This window comes from Chiloscyllium plagiosum, unplaced genomic scaffold (assembly GCF_037043375.1).
Source record: "Chiloscyllium plagiosum isolate Xiang-an unplaced genomic scaffold, Cpla_swu_hap1 HiC_scaffold_14, whole genome shotgun sequence".
NCBI lineage: Eukaryota > Metazoa > Chordata > Chondrichthyes > Orectolobiformes > Hemiscylliidae > Chiloscyllium > Chiloscyllium plagiosum.
The window spans coordinates 16,325,059-16,352,533 of NW_028270152.1; the positions used below are offsets into that span (position 1 = coordinate 16,325,059).

General features: G+C 42.0%; 1 protein-coding gene across 5 annotated transcripts in view; it reads left to right on the top strand.

Moving 5' to 3' along the window:
• Positions 1 to 27,475, top strand: part of usp4 (ubiquitin specific peptidase 4) — a 101,012-nt gene that overhangs the window by 18,438 nt on the left and 55,099 nt on the right. For all 5 annotated transcript variants that reach the window (XR_006314257.2, XM_043707670.2, XM_043707671.2 and 2 more), the window contains exons 2-5: positions 98 to 225; positions 7,531 to 7,661; positions 18,736 to 18,862; positions 23,471 to 23,616. Coding sequence is in view for 4 of the 5 variants with exons in the window: in XM_043707670.2 (XP_043563605.1) it covers positions 98 to 225; positions 7,531 to 7,661; positions 18,736 to 18,862; positions 23,471 to 23,616 (532 nt within the window). In the remaining variant the exon portion in view is untranslated. The remainder of the gene's footprint in view (positions 1 to 97; positions 226 to 7,530; positions 7,662 to 18,735; positions 18,863 to 23,470; positions 23,617 to 27,475) is intronic.

A 27,475-nucleotide genomic window follows, 5' to 3' on the forward strand; every position in this document is an offset into this window, starting at 1 on the left:
CTTTAAAGGAATTATTATTGCAAATAATTGAAATTGTTTCAATTAGTGGGGGAAATAGTAATCTCATACACTCAAAATAACTTGTTTTGATTTTCAGGTTCCTAATAGACAGTAGGTGGTTTAAACAATGGAAAAAATATGTGGGTTTCGACAGCTGGGACATGTACAACGTGGGAGAACATGGAATGTTTCCAGGCCCCATTGATAATTCTGGGCTCTTTGCAGGTAATTAAAGTTGAACACTGTTGAACATGGTTTTAAATGCAGATGTTAGATTTATTGTGGTTTCAGTGAACGTATAGATGAAAGTTTGCTCGCAGAGATGGAGGTTTGTTTTCAGATGTTTCGTCAACATACTAGGTAACATATCGGTGAGCCTCCAGTGAAGCACTGGTGGTATGGCCCACTTTTTACTTGTGTTTAGATTTCCTTTGGCTGGTGATGCCATTTTCTGTGGTGATGTAGGATGGATGTGTTGTCGCAGTCGAAGTGGTGTCCATCAACATCAACCTGGCCAAAGAAACAATATCTATACTATTCGAAGAACCAAAGACACATACACCAAACACTACCAACTTCATCAGCAAGGATTATATTGTCAATCTAGTGGACCTATGCCTTACCACCCACTTCACCTTCAACAACAAAACCTACAGACAAACCAACGGAACACCCATGGAATCTCCAATATCAGGGTTCTTAGCAGAGGCAGTAATGCAGAGACTCGAACAAACAGCTCTGTCAATCATCCAATCCAAACTTTGGGCACACTACATAGATGACACCTTTTGTCATCATTAAACAAAACAAGTTAGAGGAAACCTTCAAAACCATCAATAATACCCATACTGGAATAAAATTCATTAAAGAGGAGGAAAACAACAATGAATTGCCATTCCTAGATGTCGCAGTAGAGCAATCAGCCAATGGGGAGCTTCAAACCAGTATCCGCAGGCAAACAGCACATATGGACCAAATACTGAACTACAGAAGCAATCATCTCAGCACCCACAAACGGAGCTGCATTAGAACATTATTTCAGTGAGCCACCACACACTCTAGCACAATGAAACTACAAAGAGCAGGGGGAAATCACTGATACAATGTATTTTTTTTTTAAAAACGGGTAGCCAATAACACAATCCGCCGATTTCTCAGCAACAAACCTAAACAAGCAGACAAAACATGTCCAAAAACCCTAGCTACTCTCCCCTGCATCAAGATATCTTGGAAACAACTGTCAGACTAATCAGACCTTTTGGCATCCTGGCAGCCCACCAACGCACTAAAACAGCAGCTAATGAACTTTAAAAACCCTATAGAGTCAACAAGCAAAACTAACGTTTACAAAATACTTTGCAAGGATTGTAACAAATACTTCATTGGACAAAACAAGCAGAAGACTAGCCACCAGGATACGTGAACATCAACCAGTCACAAAAAGACATGACGCACTCACTACTATCTTTACAAACAGATGAGGAAGGGCACCACTCCAACTGGGACAACACATCCATGTTATGACAAGCCAAACAGACACATATGCAAGAATTCCTCGAAGCAAGGCACTCCAACCTGAACTCTATTGACAGACACACTGAATTGGATCCCATTTATCACCCCCTGAGAAAAACAGGAAATGACATCACTAACCCAAGGAAACCTAAACACCAAAATAAAAGGTAGGTCATACCACCAGTGCTTCACCGGAGGCTCACATGATGATACCTAGTATGGTGACAAAACTTCTGGAAAAAAAAATTTGCAGCTCAGCGAATAAATGCACATACAGAACCTCCACTTGAGCTACAAATCTTTTCCAAACTCGCTATCAATGGAAGTATGTTCACCTTTTGACTAATGTGCACTTGGAACTTAGGCAGTGTATATTTCATTGAGCATAAAATATCTTTGTTTCAATTAATGCATTTTTGTTGGGAGTTATTTGAAACATAAAATTATTGTAATCCTGTCAGATTTATAGCCTGAAAAGCAAGTGGCTTTAATATTTGTATATATAATTCATTATCTATGTTGCCTGGCTTCAATTTTTTTCTAATACCATAAATCAAAGTTTCTAGTAAAGAAGAAAGCCATCTAGCCCATCATATTTCTATGTATGGCAGTACTAACAATTAAGTATGAAGAAATAGATTGGTACAGCCAAGCTCCAAATGGGACTAAGTCAGGAGGCACACTATATTTTGTAGTGTCAGCAGAAAATTGTAATAAGACACTGCAGAACAAATAAGTATGTAAACTGTTTGGAAGACAGGCAGTTCAAGTCTGGGGGCTCCAAAGTTATTCATTTTGAATTTGAGTGATAAATCAAACTTTTTTTAATGCTACGAAACTAGGAACAATTAATGAGGAATAGGATTTGTGTTCAGATGCAAAAGTAATAAGTTGGTGCAGATATACGAAAAATAATCAAAAAGCCTAATGGAAATAATGGCCATATTTTAATCAGGTGGCAATATGATTCACCACATTGAAATGATGATTTCAGCGATGACATTGTGATGTCAACTTGCATTAACTTGGTTTATAATTCTTTTGATTTTATAAGTTTGTGGGTGATCTAATCTGGGCATTTTCAAAATTGAAATCAACTAATTCATTCTAAGTAAGGATATCAAAATATGAGAATTAAATGGGCAATTGGTGTTGCAGTGTCAATTGTCTATAACACACAATGGCGGAATATGCTTGTGGAATTGAGTGTTTGTAACCCAAACAAATGCATTAACCATATCCTTAAAGGATTATGACTTTAGCTCTACACCAATATCTAGTTGAAATCTGATTATTTGTTTTTTTTTAAACGAATGTGGCTTTGAATGTGTAGTTCTACTTTGATAGGCATGTGTGAAAGAACCATTTATTTTGAAAGCAAAAATATTTTTCACAACTTTAAATGCAGTTAACTCAATGTCTCTTGCTAGTTTGCAGAGAAGAAATTTACAATGTTATTTGCACCACTTTTTTAAAAATATATCTTGGCTCCAGATCTTTTCTAAAGATGATTCTGTAGAGCTATTTAAATGGGTTTAAATAATATTGCCATGTTCGAGGAACTTTAAATACAATTTCATTTGGAAGATCTAATGCAGTTAAGTACACAGTAAATGGCAAACCCTTGTAAATGTTAATGTACAAAGGGATCTCGATGTACAGTTGGATAGTTTTCAGAAAGTGGTGACACAAGTAGGTAAGGTGGTCAAGAAGGCATATGCCCATGCTTGTCTTCATCAGTCGGGCCATAGAGTATAAAAATATGGTTACAGCCATATAGAACTTCAGTTAGGCCACATTTGGAATATTGTGTAAAATTCTGGATGTCACACTACCAGAAGGATGTGCAGACTTTGGAGAGGGTACAGAAACTGTTTGCCAGGGTTTTGTCTGGTTTGGAAGGTATGAACTGTGAGGGGAAATTGGACAAAATTAGTTTGTTTTCTTTTGAAAGTTAGAAGCTGAGGGGCAACCTGCTAGTAGTTTACAAAATTGAGCAGCATGGATAGTCAGAACTTTTTTCCCACGATAATATCATTTACTGTGGGGCCATAATTTTAAGGTAAAAGTCGGGGGAGAAGTTTGAAGGAGGATGGTAAGTGCCTGGAGTGCACAGCCAGAAGATGCGGTAGAAGTAGATACACTAGCAACACTTAAGAGGCATCTTGACGACACATGATAGGCAGGAAATAGAGGGATATGGACCATGTGGAAGCAGAAGACTTTTATTTTAGAAAGTCGTCATGTTCTTTGAAGTACAAGTTTGATCTCCAGCTTACAGTTCCTAAACCAATCTTTGCTGCTGTGGGAATGCACCAGATTAAATTTGGGTGCCTTTAGATCTTTAGAGGACACTGAGTTGCTTCCAAGTTGTTCTTGGATGTCTTCTATCAAATGTATCATGGCAGCATAAGCAGGCACATGGAAGTAGGTCAGTATTTTAAATGCATGTTGTTAAAGGCCCTCCTGATAAGACAAATCTTTGATAAATTTTCATCTTTTGCATCTAAACTTGTCAGGAGTAGAATTATCTGTTTTATAATTCAAGAAATATTTATGCTAAATATTTTTGCTAAATGTTGCATGTAGTAGTCTGTTAGTGTATCCCCCCATGTCAATTGTAATTTATTAAAATAAAAATACATTTTAGGAGTTTAAAAGTATTGGTATTTACATTACTGTGAACTTATAATGTTTCAAATAGAGGAAGGTTCTTTTCCAGATTCACACTTTTTTTTTGTGTGAACTATGATCAGGTCTAATGTTTTGCGATATAGCTTTACCTCCTTGCAGTCTAAAAACTTAGTTTCTGTCAGTTCATGTTGTGTGTCCTTTCTAAAATAGAACTGCTGAAACAGGCTGCTTGGCTGAAATGCTGTACAAACATCGAGGTCAGATTGAAGAGTGGTGACTGTGTGACATCCTTGGCTCCTGTTGATAACTGTCTGAGTGGTTCAGAATAGTTCAGTTGCTACCCATAAAATCCTGCCTGTTTTGTGAGTTAGCTGCCAACCGGTGACTGTCATCATGTAATTACAGGTACTTATAAACCTCTGTGGTATCTTAGAAAGAAACCATCCGTGGAGATGGAATACCCTGAGGCCCTGTTAATTGTAACTGGTAACTTCAATCAAGCCGATTTAAGGAAGGTGTTGCCCAGGTACCGCCAGAACATTACCTGCCCCACTAGGGGCCCGAACATTTTAGACCACTGCTACATCACTGCAAAAGATGCCGACCACTCCATCCCCCACCCTCATTTTGGGAACTCCGACAACCATGCCATGCTGCTTCTCCCAGCTTACAGGCAAAAGCTCAAGCGAGAGACCCCCCCCTCGCGGATATAGATCCAGTGCTGGTCAGAGGAGGCAGAAAATCAATTCTGGTGCTGTCTGGAATCGGCTGATTGGGCCATGTTCAAACAGTTTGCAAGTACTTTGAACAAGTACACCTTCACCATCATAGACTTTACCAACAAGTGTGTGGAGGACTGCATACCGAGGAAGTCAGTCTGGGTGTTACCCAACAGGAAACCCTGGATGAATCAGGATACACAAAACCTGGTAAAATAAAAACAGGCATGATGCCTTCAGACCAGCACATCCACTCAAATATAAGGACTCCAAGTATGACCTGCGCAGAGCCACTAAGTTGGCCAAGGACCAATGCCAATCCAAACTAGAGACCCAGACGGACACCCAGCATCAATGGCTAGGACAGAATGACATCACAGGCTCTAAAAAGAGACAGTGCAAGATAGCAGACAATGACACATCCCTCCCAGATTGTCTCAACGTTTCTATGCTCACTTTGAACAGAGATAACACCTATTCCAACAAGTCCCGATCGAACCTACCCCAACAGTCACTGCATCAGAGGTCAGATCAGTTTTCCTTTGTGTGAATCCAAGGGAAATAATGGGACCAGACGAAGTACTGTGCACTCAGAGCATGCACAGATCAACTGACGAAGGTCTTCTCAGACATCTTCAACCTCTCCCTGCAGCAGGCCACTGTCCCTGTCTGTTTCAAGAAGGCCAACATCATCCCTGCGCCTCAGAATGCCCATGTAGCATGTCTCAATGACTACCACCCAGTGGCCCTAACTTCGGTGGTCATGAAGTGCTTTGAAAGGCTGGTCATGACATTAATTAAAGTCCAACCTCCCCACTCCTCTTGACCCATTCCAATTTGCCTATCGGACCAACAGATCCATGTCAGATACCATATCACTTGCCCTTCACTCCTCCCTGAACATCTTGACACCAAGACCAGCTACTTAAGAATCCTTGAACACTATTATCCCCTCGCGACTGATCACTAAACTTAGTGATCTCAACCTAAGCCCCACTGTCTGCAACTGGATCCTCAGTTTTTTGACCCACGGGCCATAATCAGTGAAGATTGGGGACAATATTTTATCTTCACCAGCTCTCAACACTGGAACCCCCCCCAGGGATGCATACTCAGCTCCCTACTTTTCTGACTGATCCCCCATGACTGTGTCGCCAAATACCAGACTAATGTCATTTACAAGCTTGCTGATGACACTACCATAGTCAGTTGAATCTCAGATAGTGACGAAGCAGACTACAGATGGGAGGTGGAGGACCTGGAAAAATGGTGCATTGAGAACAACCTAGCTCCCAATGCTGGCAAAACCAAGGAACTCATTATTGACTTTTGGCAGGATGTTACTCATGACCCCTGACACATTAACAGCACTGAGGTAGTACGACGAGAGTGTCAAGTTCCTGGAAGTGGTCATCCACAACAAGCTTGCTTGGACTCTTCCTGTGGACGCACTGGTTACAAAGGCCTAATAACGTCTCCTCTTCCTCTGGCAGCTAAGAAAATTTGGCAACTTTTATAGGTGCACCATCCAGAGCATTCTATCTGGATGTATCACTACCTGGTATGGCAACTGTACCATTCAAGATCGGAGATGGTTACAGAGAGTAGTGAACTCAGCCCAGATAATCACAAAGGCCAACCTCCTATCCATGGAATCCATCTACCATGCCGGCTGTCAAGGAATGGTCACCAGCATTCTCAAAGATCCATTCCACCCTGGTAACGTTTTTCTACAACCTCTACCATTGGGGAGAAGGTACTGAAGCCTGGACGTGCACACCAGCCGTTTTTGAAACAGTTTCTATCCTATTGTTGTGAGAATACAAAATGGATGCACAAACTCTTAACATTTGCCTGTACCTGTGTTTTTGTTTTTGCTGCTGTTTATCTATTATTTACCTATGTGTTAGTTAATGTTGTCATCTGCCTGTATTGCTCGCAAGACAAAGATTTTCACTGTGTTTCGGTACACGTGACAATAGATTCAATTCAGTTCAACTAATTCCAAACGGTATTTTGTTTAATGATTAGAGACCAACAAATCTGGATTCTAAAGACAGCATAGTACATGATTTGGCTCATGTACAGAATTTAAATTAATGGTGGCATCTCTTGCAACTCTTCTACATGGCCTTATTGCTGCTGCATGAAGTATCTGCTACTGACCCCTCTTTCTTTCGATTTTTTTTCTCCATTCTTTGCGTATTGGGCCATTTTCTTGACTAACACCAGCAGTACACCAAGCTGCAAAGTGGGATGAACTGCTATTTTAAACACAAGTCGAGGATAGCGGATTATGGGTTTTACACAAACCTGAATAATAACTGAATTTGAGCCAAAAATTGTGTACTTTATCCAGTTGCTGAACATGTTGCAGGTAAGTTACATGTGTTTAAAAGAGCACTGAGGTTTCGAAGCATCGCTTCATCTGAGTGGTCTTAAAGATGTGAATTATTTTGAGAAAAAATCTAGTTGAACTATTCGCAGTTATATCTAAGTCTCACCTAAGTGTTTGCCATATAATCAGTTAAATTATTTTTATTGTGAATTTAGCCACCCGTCCATTTCAAACACAGGTAAAGATGCTTAGGAACATGGAAGAATGAGAACTGAACAATATTGCAGCATCTTAACTTGTAATTTGTTACTATGGTTTTCATAGATATAGAAACACAGGCCCTGAAAGAACACTTGATTGATGAGTTGGATTATGTCTTGGTTCCCACTGAAGCTTGGAACAAGTTGGTCAGTTGGTATGGTTGCGTTGTAGGTCAGGAACCCATTGTACGAAAGGTAAGCCTGTTTAAACCCATATTAGTTCCTTGGACCTATTTCTGACTTTCAATTTAATATTGTTTAAAATTTGTTTTGACGATGAATTTAATTGTAGTGAAGTATAATTTCTGCTGAATAATATTTTGAGAGACTCTGTTTTTAATCAGTTTCTTTTAAGATAGGAGCAATGCTGGTAAAATCACATTTATTGCCTGTTCCTAAGTGTTTTGAGTAGGCTGCCAGACAACCTTAGTAGGCATAAACTTGAGTATTTGACTTGGATCACGTATAGTAAAATACTGCTGTAGCTTCCATGGTGCCAATGCTCAAATTACCAAGTTAATTGAACCTAATAAATCTGCAACGAAGTGTTGGTTTTGAGCATGAATAGTGTAAACCTCTCAATGTAGACAGCAAATCAGGGGTTAGCTGTAATATATTCCTTCCCCAAGTCAGATATACTAAAAAAAACAGAAGATTGCTCCCACTGTCCAGTTATGGTCTAGTAATTTTAGGCAAAAATATTCAAGGCTACTGGTTTCGTTTTAAAGAAACGTTAAATTGATTATAAATTGACATGTATACAAGCTAGAAAACATGGCTGCTACAAGTCATTTGATGTTAGAACTTAGTTGTATGTGATTTACAAAGAATCATACCCAGACATCTAAACACCTTTGTCCCAACCATTACCACATTTATTATGATTTGGAGATGCCGGTGTTGGACTGGGGAGTACAAAGTTAAAAATCACACAACGCAAGGTTTTCATCCAACAGGTTTAATTGGAAGCACACTAGCTTTCGGAGCGTTGCTCCAAAAGCTAGTGTGCTTCCAAGAAAACCTGGCGTTGTGAGATTTTTAACCATATTTATTAACAATTCATATGACCATGTAATTTAGACTTTGGCCAGAAGGAAGGCTAAGAACCACAGGTGAGGAAAGAACCCCCTGGAATCTTCGTGTCTTATTATGTATTTTTATTGTATGTACCACCCACTATCATCAGCTAACTTAGCTTGCCAGCTAAAAATAGTTTTAGAATCTCTGCCTAGGCAGCTTTCCTTTTATCTTGAACCAGTCAGAATGACCAGATTTCCAGGTAAAGAATGAATGACAAAAGACAGGTGAGACACACAGAAAGTTGTATCAAAATAGTTATAGAACATAGAACGTTACAGCGCAATACAGGCCCTTCGGCCCTCAATGTTGCACCGACCTGTCATACCAGTCTGAAGCCCATCTAACCTACACCCATTCCATGTACGATTATATGCTTGTCCAATGACGACTTAAATGCACTTTAAAGTTGGCAAATCTACTACCGTTGCAGGCAAAGCATTCCATACCCTTACTACTCTGAGTAAAGAAACTACCTCTGACATCTGTCATATATCTATCACCCCTCAATTTAAAGCTATGCCCCCTTGTGCTCGCCGTCACCATACTTGGAAAAAGGCTCTCTCTGTCCACCCTATCTAACCCTCTGATTATCTTATATGTCTCTATTAAGTCACCTCTCAACCTCCTTCTCTCCAACGAAAAGAGCCTCAGGTCCTTCAGCCTTTCCTCGTAAGACCTTCCCTCCATATCAGGCAACATCCTAGTAAATCTCCTCTGCACCCTTTCCAAAGCTTCCACATCCTCCTTATAATGCGGTGACCAGAACTGTACACAATACTCCCAAGTGCGGCCGCACCAAAGTTTTGTACAGCTGTAGCATAACCTCGTGGTTCCAGATCTCGATCCCTCTATTAATAAAAGCTAAAACACTATATGTCTTTTTAACAACCCTGTCAATGTCAGTGGCAACTTTCAAGGATCTGTGTACCTGGTCACCGAGATCTCTCTGCTCATCTACACTACCAAGAATCTTACCATTAGCCCAGTACTTTGCATTCTGGTTACTCCGACCAAAGTGAATCACCTCACACTTGTCCGCATTAAACTCCATTTGCCTCCTCTCAGCCCAGCTCTGCAGTTTATCTATGTCTCTCTGTAACCTACAACATCCTTCGTCACTTTCAGCAAGCTAATTACTGATCCAAACTGCTATATCTTCCATACTCCCATTCCTCCACATTTTGTACAATAGCCTACTGTGGAGAACCTTATCGAACGCTTTGCTGAAATCCATATATACCACATCAACCGGTTTACACTCATCTACCTGTTTGGTCACCTTCTCAAAGAACTCAATAAGGTTTGTGAGGCACGACGTACCCTTCACAAAACCATGCTGACTATCCCTAATCAAATTAGTCTTTTCTAGATTATTATAAATCCTATGTCTTATAACCTTTGCCAACACTTTACCAACAACTGAAGTAAGGCTCACTGGTCTATAATTACCAGGGTTGTCTCTACTCCCCTTCTTGAACAAGGGAACCACATTTGCTATCCTCCGGTCTACTGGCACTATTCCTGTAGACACTGATGATCTAAAGATCAATGTCAAAGTTATGAAGTGACTTGGCAGCTCGTAATGTCACACTTACAGAACCTCTCACTGCCTTCTCACTACTAAAATGTGCTGTCCTACATGTATGAGAAATGCCATCATAGCATTGACTTAAAGCAATAATCTTTGTTTCAACAACAAAACCCTCTAGCAACAGGGTCTGCATGATATATCACAGAGACTTATTGTGCTTTCTTCTGAAAGTATTCTTTTGTGTCGTCTGTCCTAATTTTAAACTTGATGCCTGTATTTTCTTGTTTCTAATGTTATCCTTTTATTCAGAAGCAACATTCAGCATTGACTTGTAATAAATTAACGTTTGCCTGTTTAAACCAAAAATGTAACTGCTTGTCAACTTTAACTTGTGCCTTACAAATAAAAGTGAGACTAAACAAAATCTATTAATCCACCATTCATTGACCTCACTGGGTTCATGCACAGTGTTAATGGCAAGAATAAAAATTAATTGTTGGACAGAATTTTCTGCAACATATGTATTTCAGTTCTAAGCAGCCATGCTCATACACGTAAGTTGAGAAAGTTAGTTTATACGGATAATTTATTCTCCATAATGGATTTTTATGGTGTAATAATTCTTTTTAATAGAAACCTGGCTTACAAATAGGCAAATATCCACTCCCTATGCTATATCAATGATGTAATATTTGAGGATATTTTAATATGGAAATTAACTGCTGGTAGATAAATTGAGATGAGCAAAGTTTGCATAGATATTACTCAGGTTAATTCACTTAAGCTTTGTTTTTATTGTATTTTAGAATTGAGCATTTAGGTACAAGGCATAGGTTTTAGTGGCTTTGTGCTATTCTATTTCTTGTTTTTGTAAGTGTGAAAAACAGATCCAAGCATCTGAATTTCAAAACTTCATCTTTACATTCTTTGGCATCGTACTGTATAAGCATGTGCCAGACATGTTCACGTATGCCCAAAGTGTGTTTTTGTCAGCATTTATGCAAATGTTGTCTAAATTCTTCACCCCAAATTTTACTTGTTTATTGTAATTTGAAAGAATAAATGTTAGCTTGAGGATAATATGTCTGAAGTGATTATTGAAGGTCTGCCATTTTATGCAGCTTTAAATAGAATGGTGAAACTTGGCCAATGAGCATTTGTAATTTCAAATTTGCTAAATTGGGAGTCACTTATGTGGTGGTGGTGTGTTACAGTCCACTTGAACTGAAGAGTTGCTGAGCCAGCATGCACTTTGATGTGTGTGTTGTAGTCTTGAGCTACGGATGGTAATGACAGAGCATTGGAAATTCTTTAGTAGCTTCTTGGTTAGTAAGGGAATCAAGGATTACAGCGAGAAGGAAGGAGAATGGAATTGAGAAATTAGCCATGATCAAATAATGGCGCAGATCTAATGGTTCAAATGGTCTAATACTTCTTGCCATATTTTTTCCTTGTGTTTACAGTCTGAGTAAAGCCTTTTTACCTTTTCTGTTGATTCAGTATCAATATCATACAGAGATTAGATATATTCACTTATGTACAGAGATTGGGGGGTGTGGCTTTATACTGTGAGCCCATGTTGTACAGCATGGAGTTTATACTGTAGAGACTCTATTCGCATACAGTCAACATGAGTCCACAAGATTTAGAAAACCCAAGTGTGCAATCTAGTCTTTGTAAACTAATGCATTTTTGATTATCCCCAGATCACTACGTACCAAGGAGTATTGTGAAATCAGGAATTTTATCATGGACTTATTGGCTGCGTAGGAGCTCAGAACTGGACTGAGGAGAGCCAGGAGGGGGCTCAGAAAAAGCTTGGCAAGAAGGATTAAGGAGAATCCAAAGGCATTTTACTCATACGTGAGGAATAAGAGAATGATCAGGGAAAAGGTTGGGCCGATCAGGAATAGCGGAGGGAGCTTGTGCGTGTAGTCTGGGCAGATGGGCGGCACAGTGGTTAGCACTGCTGCCTCACAGTGCTAGAGACCCAAGTTCAGGCTCAGGCAACTGTCTGTGTGGATTTTGCACATTCTCCCCATGTCTGAGTGGGTTTCGTCCGGGTGCTCCGGTTTCCTCCCACAGTCCAAAAATGTGCACGTTAGGTGAATTGGCCATACTAAATTGCCCGTAGTGTTATGTGAAGGGGTAAATGCAGGGGAATGGGTTGCTCTTCGGAGGTTCGGCGTGGATTTGTTGGGCCGAAGGGCCTGTTTCTACACTAAGTAAATTTGCAGCTGACACAAAGGTTGGGGGTGTCGTTGATAGTATAGAGGGCTACTGCAGGCTTTAACGCGACATAGACAGGATGCAGAGCTGGGTTGAGAAATGGCAGATGGAGTTCAACCTGGATAAATGCGAAGTGATGCATTTTGGAAGGTCAAACTCGAATGGTGAATATAAGATTAAAGACAGGATTCTTGGCAGTGTGGAGGAACAGAGGGACCTGGGTGTGCAAGTACATAGATCCCTCAAAGTTACCACCCAAGTGGTTAAGAAAGCATATGGTGTTTTGGCTTTCATTAACAGGGGATCGAGTTTAAGAGCTGCGAGGTTTTGCTGCAGCTGTACAAGTCCCTGGTGAGACCACACTTAGAATATTGTGTCGCTTTGGATAGGGTGCAAAGAAGTTTTAACAGGATACTGTCTGGACTGGAGGGCTTGCCTTACGAAGAAAGGTTGAGTAAGCTCAGACTTTTTTCTCTGGAGAGAAGGAGGAAAAGAGGAGACCTGATCGAGTTGTACAAAATAATGAGAGGAACAGACAGTCAATAACCAGCGACTTTTCCCCAGGGCAGGATTGACTGGTACGAGAAGTCATTGTTTGAAGATATTAGGAGGAAGTATAAAGGAGACATTAGAGGTAGGTTCTTTACACAGAGTTGTGAATGCATGGAATGTGTTGCCAGCTGAGGTGGTGGAAGCAAAGTCACTGGGGACATTTAAGCGACTGCTGGACATGCACATGGATAGCAGTGAGTTGAGGGGCGCGTAGGTTGTTACTATATTTTACATTAGGATTAAGTTTCGACACAACATAGTGGGCTGTACTCTTCTATCTATCTATATCATTCTGATAATATTCCATAATATTTACGGAAGGATCCAAGCCAGTGTTTTAGCTGAGAACAGAGTTCCCATGTTATCGGTATCGGTACCTAACCACAATCAGTGTACCATTTTGATATAATAGCTGTCAACCTCTATTTCATATATATTTAACAGACTGGTTGAGTGTGACACCAAGAAGCTAAAGCTGCCAGTTTATTGATACAGGAGAAAGTGAGGACTGCAGATGCTGGAGATCAGAGCTGAAAATGTGTTGCTGGAAAAGCGAAGCAGGTCAGGCAGCATCGAAGGAACAGGAGAATCGATGTTTCGGGCATAAGCCCTTCTTCAGGAATGAGGAAAGTGTGCCCAGCAGGCTAAAGTAAAAGGTAGGGAGGAGGGACCTGGGGCAGGGGCGTTGGAAATGTGATAGGTGGAAGGAGGTCAAGGTGAGGGTGATAGGCCGGAGTGGGGTGAGGGCGGAGAGGTCAGGAAGAAGATTGCAGGTTAGGAAGGTGGTGCTGAGTTCGAGGGATTTGACTGAGACAAGGTGGGGGGAGGGGTAATGAGGAAACTGGAGAAATCTGAGTTTATCCCTTGTGGTTGGAGGGTTCCTAGGCGGAAGATGAGGGCTCTTCCTCCAACCGTCGTGTTGCTATGGTCTGGCGATGGAGGAGTCCAAGGACCTGCATGTCCTTGGTGGAGTGGGAGGGGGAGTTGAAGTGTTGAGCCACGGGGTGGTTGGGTTGGTTGGTCCGGGTGTCCCAGAGGTGTTCTCTGAAACATTTCGCAAGTAGGCGGCCTGTCTCCCCAATATAGAGGAGGCCACATCGGGTGCAGCAGATGCAATGGATGATGTGTGTGGAGGTGCAGGTGAATTTGTGGCGGATATGGAAGTATCCCTTGGGGCCTTGGAGGGAAGTAAAGGGGGAGGTGTGGGCGCAAGTTTTGCATTTCTTGCGTTTGCAGGGGAAGGTGCCTGGAGTGGAGATTGGGTTGGTGGGGGGTGTGGACCTGACGAGGGAGTCATGGAGGGAGTGGTCTTTTCGGAACGCTGATAGGGGTGGGGAGAGAAATATATCCCTGATGGTGGGGTCGGTTTGGAGGTGGCGGAAATGACGGTGGATGATCCGCTGTACATGGAGGTTGGTGGGGTGGTAGGTGAGGGCCAGTGGGGTTCTGTGGCGAATTGGGAATATGGGATGGTGTTTTTACAGGGGGCAGGGTGGGAGGAGGTGTAGTCTAGGTGGCTGTGGGAGTCGGTCGGTTTATCGTAAATGTCCGTGTTGATTCGGTCGCCTGAGATAGAAATGGAAATGTCTAGGAAGGGGAGGGAGGAGTCTGAGACGGTTCAGGTGAATTTGAGGTCGGGGTGGAAGGTGTTGGTAAAGTGGATGAACTGTTCAACTTCCTCGTGGGAGCACAAGGCAGCGCCGATACAGTCATCGATGTAGCAGAGGAAAAGGTGGGGGATGGTGCCAGTGTAGCTGCGGAAGATGGACTGTTCCACATATCCACTGAAGAGGCAGGCATAGCTGTGGCCCATGCGGGTGCCTATGGCTACTGCTTTGGTTTGGAGGAAGTGGGAGGATTGGAAGGAGAAGTTGTTCAGGGTGAGGACCAGTTCAGTCAGTCGAAGGAGAGTGTCAGTGGAAGGGTACTGGTTGGTACGGCGGGAAAGGAGGCCTTCACCTCCGTGCCACATCGAACAATTCTTCCGCCGCCTTCGCCTCCGTGCCTACTTCTTCAACCAGGACTCTCGCCCACCCTCTAACGACCCCTTCTCCCACCTCCAACACACCCCATCCACCTGTGCTGGCCTCTTACCCGCCCTCGATCTCTTCATAGCCACTGCCGCCGCGACATTAACCGCCTCAACTTCTCCACCCCTCTCACCCACTCCAACCTCTCACTCCACTCCCTCCGTTCCAACCCCAACCTCACTATCAAACCAGCAGGCAAGGGAGGCGCGGTAGTAGTTTGACGCACCGACCTTTATACCACTGAGGCTAAACCCCAGCTTGCGGACACCTCCTCCTACTGCCCCCTTGACCATGACCCCACCTCCCACCACCAAACCATCATCCCCCAGACCATCCATAACCTCATCACCTCAGGGGACCTCCCATCCACCGCCTCCAACCTCATAGTCCCACAACCCCGCACCGCCCGTTTCTACCTCCTGCCCAAAATCCACAAACCTGACTGTCCCGGCCGACCGATTGTCTCAGCCTGCTCCTGCCCCACCGAACTCATCTCTGCATACCTCGACACGGTCCTGTCCCCCTTAGTCCAAGAACTCCCCACCTACATTCGGGACACCACCCACGCCCTCCACCACCACCATGATTTTCGCTTCCTCGATCCCCAACGCCTTATCTTCACCGTGGACATCCAGTCCCTGAACACCTCCATCCCCCATCACGAAGGACTCAAAGCCCTCCGCTTCTTCCTTTCCCGCCGTACCAACCAGTACCCTTCCACTGACACCCTCCTTCGACTGACTGAACTGGTCCTCACCCTGAACAACTTCTCTTTCCAATCCTCCCACTTCCTCCAAACCAAAGCAGTAGCCATGTGCACCCGCATGGGCCCCAGCTATGCCTGCCTCTTCGTAGGATATGTAGAACAGTCCATCTTCCGCCGCTACACTGGCACCATCCCCCACTTTTTCCTCCGCTACATCAATGACTGTATCGGCGCTGCCTTGTGCTCCCACGAGGAAGTTGAACAGTTCATCCACTTTACCAGCACCTTCCACCTGGACCGTCTCAGACTCCTCCCTCCCCTTCCTCGACCTTTCCATTTCTATCTCGGGCGACCGAATCAACACGGACATTTACTATAAACCGACCGACCCACAGCTACCTAGACGACACCTCCTCCCACCCTGCCCCCTGTAAAAACGCCATCCCATATTCCCAATTTCTTCGTCTCCGCCGCATCTGCTCCCAGGAGGACCAGTTCCAAATCTGTACAACCCAGATGGCCTCCTTCTTCAAGGACCGCAATTTCCCCCCAGACGTGGTCGACGATGCCCTCTATCGCATCTCTTCCACTTCCCGCTCCTCCACCCTTGTGCTCCGCCCCTCCAACCGCCACCAGGACAGAAACCCACTGGTCCTCACCTACCACCCCACCAACCTCCATGTACAGCGGATCATCCGCCGTCATTTCCGCCACCTCCAAACGGACCCCACCATCAGGGATATATTTCTCTCCCCACCCCTATCAGCGTTCCGAAAAGACCTCTCCCTCCGTGACTCCCTCATCAGGTCCACACCCCCCACCAACCCAATCTCCACTTCAGGCACCTTCCCCTGCAAACGCAAGAAATGCAAAACTTGCGCCCACACCTCCCTCCTTACTTCCCTCCAAGGCCCCAAGGGATACTTCCATATCTGCCACAAATACCTGTACCTCCTCACACACCATCTATTCGATCCGCTGCACCCGATGTGGCCTCCTCTATATTGGGGAGACAGGCCGCCTACTTGCGGAATGTTTCAGAGAACACCTCTGGGACACCCGGACAAACCACCCCGTGGCTCAACACTTCAACTCCCCCTCCCACTCCACCAAGGACATGCAGGTCCTTGGACTCCTCCATCGCCAGACCATAGCAACACGACGGTTGGAGGAAGAGCCCTCATCTTCCGCCTAGGAACCCTCCAACCACAAGGGATAAACTCAGATTTCTCCAGTTTCCTCATTTCCCCTCCCCCCACTTTGTCTCAGTCAAATCCCTCGAACTCAGTACCACCTTCCTGACCTGCAATCTTCTTCCTGACCTCTCCACCCCCACCCCACTCCGGCCTATCACCCTCACCTTGACCTCCTTCCACCTATCGTATTTCCAACACCCCTCCCCCAAGTCCCTCCTCCCTACCTTTTACTTTAGCCTGCTGGACACACGTTCCTCATTCCTGAAGAAGGGCTTATGCCCGAAACATCGTTTCTCCTGTTCCTTGGATGCTGCCAGACCTGCTGCGCTTTTCCAGCAACACATTTTCAGCAGTTTATTGATAAAATCTCATAATTTATTCCATCCACAAGGTTTGATTAATCAAAATTAAATTAAATTTCTTTCATTTCAAAGGGCACATATCTGAATATTATCAGAACTTGGTTGTTGAATTGTGTGCTTTCTATCAATGTGGTGTTTGCAGATTATTCTTGCAATGACTACGCAAATCTGTTTCATAATTTAATGATTACTTGCCTATCATAGTTTTTGAAGTATTTGATGTGTTATATACATTAGCCAATCCCTCAAGGTGAGGAAGAATTTCTTCTACTCTTGAATTGTGGGTCCTGAGGTGACTAAACAGCCCAGTGCTTGATTTGCACACCCTGCTACAGATGGGGCTATTGATGTTTGGAGAGATAGGTTTTGACGAAGCTCTGGCTTTCATCTGTTAGTGTTTGGCCTCCATCTGGGCTGCTTAGATGCCTGAGGTGATTAAACCTTAGTAGATGCTTCTGATCTAGTTTAGGTGCCCTGGGTAACAGATTCCTATGAGTCAAAGGGGCTGTTGAGTGTTTTTCCAGAGACTTGTCAGAGTTTGTTTCTGTCCTCTTGATAACCACTTGTTATGGTGGTGCTAGGAATAGGTGCTTTGTTTTGGAAGTCTCTTCTCAGGTGTGGGGATAGTGAGGCCTGCCCAACATAGCTGATTGACCATAACCAGTGCTCAATGCTTTCAGTGTGAAAGTCTGAGAGAGAACACTGACATTGGAATAAGGCGTAGTGCTCCAAAAGTTTGTACTTCCACATGAACTTGTTGGACTATACCCTGGTGTTTTGTGATTTTTAACTTTTGTCCACCCAGTCTAACACCGACACCTCCATGTCCTGCTATTGGATATGTAGGATTTTGCAGAGACATTACTGGTGATAATTCTCTTGAGTTGAGATATAGAAGAGTAAATAGTACTGTTGCCCTGTAAACCATGATTTTGGTGCCAGGATTTGATGCTGACAGGAAACACTGTCCCTCAGATGCCAAAAGCTGTGCTGACACACTGAAAGTATTATTGAATTTTCGTCAGCGTCTGTCCTCACTGGAAAGAAGCTGTCAAGATATGCAAATCGATCCATGTTGTACATTGGCTCGTCATGGTTCTTGATAGTCGGGACTGTTTTTTTTTCTATGTCCAAGCTAATAGCTTAAGACCCTAAGCTGCAACTGTCTTGAAGTTGATTTCTAATTGGTGCAGTAACGCTTTTGAATTTACCAGGTTGAATAATCTACAAAATACTATTGTGAACCTTTTCAATTGATTAAAAATTGGGTAGATAGGAATCCTCTTGCAAGGATGCCTGCCTTGAAGAAGTTTTCCTCCTCTCTCTACAAGAATCTCAGGGAGTCCCTCTTCCACTGCAACTCTCAGGTCGAGATGGTTGACCACTTGAGCGAATTTTCCACCAATTTGAGGCCAGTTCTCACAGATCTGGGAGCATAGCTTGAAGGATCTTGATTTGGAAAAGCCTGAAGATTTGAAAGGCATAGGTCAATGAAAGTTTTTTTTGCATTTAATCTTTCTTACTGTGCCATGATTACCTCCTTTTGCTGTGTTTTCTAATGTAGTAATCCATTCTTTTCACAGGTGGTTGAGCATGGGATGTTTGTAAAACACTGTAAAGTAGAGGTTTACCTCTTAGAATTGAAATTGTGTGAGAACAACAACATGGACAATGTGGTGACACGCCATTTCAGCAAAGCAGATACCATAGGTAAATCCATTTCTTTGTGTTATTTCTCGGACATCATCCTCGTGTAAAATAAGGTTGCATCTCAAAGTAAATCCTGGGGATTGTAACCTACACTGTTCACCTAAATGTTTAAACTTAAAGGTTTGGAAGTACTATGCACTTTTCCATCATGAATGGAAGTAAATTCAGTTAAAAATAAACACTGAATGTGTCCACTGAACAGTTCTAAAGGGAAAGAGACAAACAAAAGTTTCTGGAATAACTCAGTAGGTTTGGCAAACTCTGCAGGTCTGTGGAGAGAAAATAGAGTTCAAAACAGAAATGTTTACTCTGATTTCTTTGCACAGGTGTTACCAGACCAGCTGAGTTTCTCCAAACTTCTATTTTTATTTATTTCAGGTCTCCAACATTCACAACTCTGATTTAGACTAATTCTAAAGGGTATACATTCAAGCTTTCTGACTTTTGTTTTTACTATTCTTTTGAAACTGTTCGTGAGGTAGCTAGAACAAGGTGGACTCTGATCAGTGGGGCTTTACCAAGTTTATACAGGGAAAATTTATCTCATCATCCAAACGAATGGCTGCCTTTGACAAGTAATTTTGAAAGCATACCACTCAGTGAATCAGCAATTGAAGTACAAACATCTCTGTTCTAAAATTGGCAGCATGACTGTACAGATTAACACTCCAATTAAAGGACAATGCTTAAACCGCAATCTTAACAAATGTAAGTGTGATACTAATTATTACAAGTCCATGTAAGTTGAAGTACAAGCTGTTAAAAGCAACATTGCCAGAAATTTAGAACTGATCTAATAAACCTGTGGCAAGATGATTTAGGTACACTGCAGATTACCAGGTAGTGTGGATGTTTCTCTTGTGAATCAACATTTTTTATTTTTTAAACACACTTAAAACATGCATTATAACTACAGATTAGAGTAGCTAATCATAAAAAGAACAAGAAAGACAAATGCCATGATGAGCAATACTACCAAACCAGCACCAGTACAGGAAATGGAGACCTAGAATAGATAGCCGGCACCATTTTTCCCATCCAGCAGAGGTGGAAGGGTTCAGCTTCCAACATGTGGACACAAGAGAAGTGGCACCATTTGAAAAAATTAAGGTAACATAAGGATAGCTTTCAGAAGCAAAAAAAAAACAAAGGTCAAGATATACTCAGCTTTTTACAGTAAATTTCTAGGCAAACATCAAATCGCAGTGACACTTTGATAAATATTTTAACCTATTTTTCAAACATCCTGTACAGAGAGGTTATTACACACCTCGAGCACAGATAGGACTTTAATCCAGGTCTCTTGGCTCAAAGATGGGGACACTGCATCCTTAAAAGTCTGATGCTGTACTAACTGATCTTTCCAGGCCCCTAAAAACCTACTATTCCCCAATGATCTCCCATTCAAGTATTAACCAAGCGTGAGTCTGCTTAGCTTCTGAGATCAGATGTTTTCAGACTGGTATGGCCATTGGCAAAAAGTGTTGTTATAAACGCTGACTCTCCTTTCTTGTATGTCTTGGACTCCTGATTGTTGCACCTCTTGCAGCCTGTCCAATTTTTTAATTATTGCAACATTGTTACAACTATGGCAGGGAATATTTGCTTGTGGATAACTGAGTGCCTTAGGAGCCTTGAGAGTATGCAAGAGGTCACACTGTACATGACAGCATTACATTGTTGCTAAGAAAGTAACTAATTTAGACTTTGAACTGCTGCAACAGTCGCTTTTCAGGCTTGCAGGTTATGGGTTATTTCTCCCTTCTAAATAAATCACTTGTATTATTGCTGTGGCAGTTCCTGGTCCACAGGTTCAAGGCAAGTGTCGATTTTGATCAGTGGCATAACACTAGTAGCCAATGGGTAAGGGAGGTTTAAGGTAAAATTTTACTTTGAACAGTGTATTCATACTCTATCAGAATCCCACATGGAAAGCATCAGTCATACACTGCCATCTACAGTTCAGCATTTAGTTCAGCATTATGAGAGTTTGGATTTACAGTTAAAAGATAGCAAATCTAGCTGTCTAACTTTCAAATTATCCATATTCAACACAAAGTAAGCAATTGACCGTATTTATTACAAGTAAAAGTGATGTTAAAATAATCGGTTTATTCATCAAGTATATGTCTCGAAACAAAATGTGTGAAACCCGAATCACTTCCACATGTTCCAATGTCATTTATATTGGAATTTTGAACTAGTGACATGTTTTCTGTGACTGAAGGAGTTTTAATGATTAACATAATTATTTCTGTAGCAGTCGTTTCCTTTTTAAACATTGAGTGAATGTTTGGGGAGGCGAATGAGAACTTTGGGAGGCTTTCCTTGCAATTTGCTTTGGAAGGTTTGTGTGAGCAAATGAAGTAAACACTTGCCCATTAAGTCTTCAGTTTAGAAAATCAGAGACAGATATTTTACTTTCTCTTTTGATTATGGGAATGAATAGCTTGGGGGGGTGGGGCAAAAAGCTTTATTTTCAGTTTGGACAATCTTGGTTGAAGCTGGATGTGTAAACTGGTTGCTCCTGAGAAAGGGAGGTACCTTAAGATTGTAAAAGAGGTTACCTCTATGTAAAAAAATTAGTTTAAAGGATCCAGGCCATAAGTGTTTGGTTAAAACCCTGAGAGAAGGTTTAATTGAAGATAAGAAAGTCCCAAGTTGTATGAACGCTCCAGAAAAAGTTTGCTTTTCATATTTGCTCCCCTTAATATCTTGAAAATCATGATATTTATCTTTGTTTTATCCATCGTCCATCAGTCAAGTCGGGCACCATTCTTTGGGAGACAACCATATCAGTCACATGGCATACATTGTGCTTCTAAATGCGTGTAGAGTCTCTTTGATATCCAAGTTAAAATAATTTCCAAATACCCTTTAACTTTTAATTTAAAAACATTGTTTATTAGTGGTGTTTGAGAATGTTTGTAGCTCAGGTTGATAAGTATGTAAGTTAGCTCGCTGAGCTTGAAGGTTTGTTTTTAGACCATTTCATCACCATGCTAGGTAACATCATCAGTGAGTCTCTGGTCAAGCGCTGGTGTTCTGTCCTGCTTTTGTATTCGTGTCTTGGTCTGTTAAGGTGAGTGATATCATTTCCAGTTCTTTTTCTTAGAGGTTGGTAAATGGGTTCCAAATCGTACATTAATGGAGTTCCAGTTTGAATGCCAAAACTCTAGGAATTGCTGTGCGTGTCTCTGTTTAGCCTGACCCAGGATGGATGTGTTGTCCCAGTCGAAGTGGTGTTCTCCTTCATCTCTTTATAAGGATACTAGCGATAGTGAGTTATGTCTTTTGGTGGCTAGTTGGTGTTCGTGTACCCTGGTGGCTCGTCTTCTGCCTGTCAGTCCAATGTAGTTTGTTACAGTCCTTGCATGGTATTTTGTAAAGGGCATTTGATTTGCTGGTTGTTGGTATAAGGTCCTTTAGGTTCATCAGTACCTGTGTGTTGGTAGGTTTGTGGGCTACCATGATGCCAAGGGGTTGGAGTAGAAAATGTGTTGCTGGAAAAGCGCAGCAGGTCAGGCAGCATCCAAGGAGCAGGAGAATCGACGTTTTGGGCATGAGCTCTTCTTCAGGAATCCTGGTAGAGGGAGGAAGAGAGCTTCTTCAAGGAAGGCATTCTTGCAAGAGGATTCGCAGTAGGTTAAAATCTTCTAGGAGAAAGTGAGGACTGCAGATGCTGGAGATCAGAGCTGAAAATGTGTTGCTGGAAAAGCGCAGCAGGTCAGGCAGCATCCAAGGAGCAGGAGAATCGACATTTCGGGCATGAGAAGAAGGGCTCATGCCCAAAACGTCGATTCTCCTGCTCCTTGAATGCTGCCTGACCTGCGCTTTTCCAGCAACACGTTTTCAGCTCTGATCTCCAGCATCTGCACTCCTCACTTTCTCCAAGGGGTTGGAGTAGTCAGGTAGTCACCTCCAAGATGTTTTTGATGTATGGTAGTGCGGCTGGAGTTTCTGGGCATGTGCCCAGAACAACATGCCATACACAAAGACATCCGAAATGATGACCAGACTATTCTGACCCTTTGGCATCATAGTAGCCCACAACTCTACCAACATACTGAAACAGCTACTGATCCTGTACCAATAACCATCAAATCAAATGTCATTTACAAAATACCATGCAAGAACTGTAGCAAACACTACATTGGACAGACAGGCAGAAACTAACCACCAAAAGACGTGACCCACTATCCTTGCATGCAGACGAAGAAGGGCACCACTTCACCTGGGACAACACATCCATCCCAGGTCAAGCTAAACAGAGACATGCACGGAATTTCTAGAGACCAGGCATTCAAACTGGAACAACATCAATAAACACATTGATTTGGACCCCATTTACCAATCTCTAAGAAAAAGAACTGGAAATGATATCACTCACCTTAACAGACTAAGACACACACATACAAAAGCGGGACAGAACACCAGCGCCTGACCCAAGGCTTACTGATGTTACTGAGCATCATGACAAAATGTCTGAAAAGAAACCTACAAGCTGAACCTCAACCTGAGCTACAAATCTTCTCAAAAATCACTTTCTAATTGATTCATATGTTTAATTGCTGTATTTCATTTGTGCCCCTAATTTTTTAAAAACAGATACAATAGAAAAGGAGATGCGAAAGCTGTTCAATATTTCAGCAGAAAAGGAGACAAGGTTGTGGAATAGATACATGACAAATACTTATGAGCAGCTTAACAAACCAGATAGCACTGTACAAGATGCTGGTTTGTATCAGGGACAGGTGAGTACAAAATTCTCCAATTATGCATTGAGACAGTGGTGCTTGAAGTGAGAGCACGACAAAATTTGGAAGAATAAAATGTTATATTGAGTCAATAAAAAAAAACATAAAATTTAGGAGTAGAGTTGGCCATTTGGTCCATCAGATATGCACCACCATTCAATAAGACCATGGCTGATCTGAGATTCTTGTCCTCTCTTTCCTGCCTTTTTCTCCATAACACTTGATTCCTCTTTTACTGGTTAAAAATCTTATTTGTTACAACCTTGAGTGTTGTTAACAACCCAATCTTGACACACATCTGCTGTAAATAAATTCCACAGGTTTACTACTCAGAGAGGAGAAATTTCTCCATCTGTTTTAAATAGGTGACTTTTACTCTAAGATATGTTCTTTGGTCCCTAATCGCTCAGAATCGCAGAAATGTTACAACACCAAAGGAGACATTTCATTCATTGTCTCAGCACCAGCTCATTAAATTAGCATAATTGACGAGTGACGATCTCCTGCTTTTTTCCCAATACCTTTACATATTATTTCTAACCAAATAATCATCCAGTGCCCTCTTCAATGCCTTAATTCAGCCTGCCTCTACCACATGGAATAGAAAATTTATTGTAATGTGAACTTTTACATCAAAAATACAGTGAAAAGTATTATAAGTCGCCACACCACTGCGCCTGTATTCGTGACCTATCATACATAATAAAGTAAAATTAAGGCAATATTCATCACAGTTCAGTTGACAGCTCATGGGCTCAGGGAAAGCTGATTTAAGGAACGATGGAATACCCAGAAGTTGCAGCCGAGGCAAGATTGCCATATCAGATCGGAAGCCTCTGCCCAAGAAGACTGTCAGACATGGCTGAGCGAAGCCTGCTATTCTCCATCCGCGTTGCTGCTGACCTGCTGTTCATCCCTTGTCCCAGCCTACGAGTTTGGGCTGGCGGGATTCAGCCCATGGCTTAATCGTGCCATGTCCAGCTCGTTCAGGAGGTGCATTTCAATCCCTAATTACTGTGTTTTTTATTTATTCATGCATGTGAGTGTCGCTGGCAAGGCCAGTATTTATTGTCCTCCCACATTGTTCCAAGAGAAGTCAAGAGTTAACCACATTGCTGTGGGTCTGCAGTCACATAGGTCAGACCAGGTAAAGGCAGCAGTTTCATGTACTAAAGGACATTAATGAACCAGATGGATTTTTCTGATAATCAGCAATGGTTTCGTGGTCATTATTAATCTTAATTCCAGATTTTTTTAAATTCAATTCAAGTTCCACCATCTGTCATAGCAGGATTCAAAACTGCATCCACACAGCATTGCCTGGATCTCTAAGGTACTAGTGCAACAATAATACCACTTGGCCATCACCACCTCAAAAAGCTGTGGAAAGATTTTTCTGCACTTCGCCTTTGATTTTTATTCAGAAGGGCAACTTCAGTTTTGTTTTCCACAAGTGGAAATGACCTCTCTGCATCTACCCTGACGAGCCCCCTAAGAATCTTGTATGTTTCACTTGGGTCCCTTCTAAACTCCCATGAGTACAGGTCTAACCGACTCAACCTCTACTCAAAATATCTGTACCTTGGTACCCAGTACCTAAGATGGTCACAAAACAGCGTCGTTACAAGGTTTATCACTGCACGTTAAAGTGCAAATGACAATAAAGGCTATTTTATTCAAAGAAGGTTACTCCATACCCGGAATCAACCTCATGAACTTTCTCAAGCCTGCCTCCAATGCCAGTATATCCTCTCTTGGATAAGGAGACCAACACTTAGTATTCTAGGTTGGCCTGTTTTAGCAAAGCATTCCTATTTTAATACTCGTATTTGCCTTCCTTGTTACCTAATGAACTTGTATTCTAGCATTTTTGAGATTTCTGCACTAGGACTCCCAAATTCATCTGAGCAATAGCTTTCTGTAGTCTTCCTCCATTTACATAATATTCAGGTCTTCTGTGCCTGCCAAAATGCATAACTCATATTTTTACATAGAGAAATTTGCACTACTTGCCTTCCTACCTCTCTGTCATTGGCAAACTTGACTATCATGTATTCACTTCATTCAAGTAATTAATATTAAGGATTAGAACAGTTTAAAATTGTACAAGAAATTATGCCCAATATGTTCCATTCTACCACCTTTCCCAAAAAGGAAGTTTACCAGTATAACAAAATAGAGATTTCTTTCAAACTTTTAGTAGCAAGTCCCCAGTAAATGGGAGAAATCCTGACTTGTACTGCTTCGTGTTATCATTGTTACCAGGAACATAAATTGCACTGCTCTTGGGATTAAACAGGACATATTTGCTGCAATGGAATTAATTCAGCCAACCAGCTATAAGATATCTGGTTGGGATGAATTAATTCCATTGCAGCAAATATGGATATTTGGTTTCTCAATATGCCATAGAAAAGCTACCTGATAATAGATTAACAAATAAAATGAGAGAATGTAGAAAGGAGGAATAAGGGGCGGAATGGCTTACTAATTGTGTCCCAAGTCAGAAAGTGGACAAAGGGGTAAATTGCCATTATTCAATGTCATAATGCATGACAATCAGACTTGGAACCATTGTTGTAGTAATTTGCGTTAATGAAGTGGATTGCAACAAATTGGAGAGAGAAATGAATTTGCAGTCAGAGCAACTAATTCACAACCATCTTCAACACAGTAATATAAGGATGGACATTTTGGTAGGAAAATTTAGGTACGTCATATTGCTTCAAAGGGGAACGTATAGGTTAGGTAGAGGAATAAAGGGGTCTATGTCCAAATACAACAACCACTGAAAGTAATGCCATGAGTTTGTGCAAGTTCTTTTTTTTTTAAAGAAGAAAGCAAATAAATCGGTCACCTTTATTGTGGATGGATAGAATTAAAGACGAGGTAAGTAATGCTAAGAATGCAACAAACCTTGGTGAGACCACAAAGTACTGTGTGAATATCTGCTCGCCATGTTACAAAACTGATGTAGCGATATTAGACAGTGCAGAAGTCATTTTGGAAATGCATGCATATACATATCAGAAAGGATTGACATGTCTGTTTTAGAGAGGAAAAGTTGAGTCACCTAACAAAAGTTTAAAATCATGAGACATTTTGGTAATGTAGACGCAGGCAAATCTTCCCTGTTGTGGGGAAGATTATAACTAGAGCCTCTTACTCGTCACCAGGAAAACAACAAGGGAATTAAAAACAAAATTATTTACTAGAAGTTGAGAACATGGAACTTTCTGCCAAAGTGAATGAGAGAATACTGTAGATGTTTTAAAGGAAAAGCTAGACAGGCATTTGAGGGAGACTGGCATATTTCTGTACCTTTATATTCTCAAGGTGTAAAATCCGGTCTTTTGATCTACTGTTGTTCATCAGGTTTCGTTGTAAACATGACAATAATTAGGATATTGTGGGAAGCTATGGAAGAAATTGCAGAGCCCCAGCAGCAATTAGTATCATCTACAGCAATGAGTGAGGTGCAGGAAGAGTGGAGGGTGGTTAGTGTTGTGCCATTACTTTAAATAAAGGCTAAAAGGAAAAGCCAGGGAACTAGACCAGTGAGTCTGACTTCAGTGATGGGTAAGTTTTTGGAGGGGATGCTGCTAGTCAGGATTGAAGTGAATTTTGAAAGGCCAAGGAATGAGGTAGAGGTAGCATTTGGGATGCTTGCCTTCATTTTTCAAAGCACTGAGTATAAGAGTTGAGAAGTCATGTTGTGGCTGTACAGGGTCCTTTTGGAGTACTATATATAATTCTGGTCGCCCTGCTATAAGAACGATGCTATTATTTTGAAATGGTAAAAGTATGTTACCAGGTCTGGAGGGTTTGGGTTGTAAGGAGAACTGGAGCTTACGAC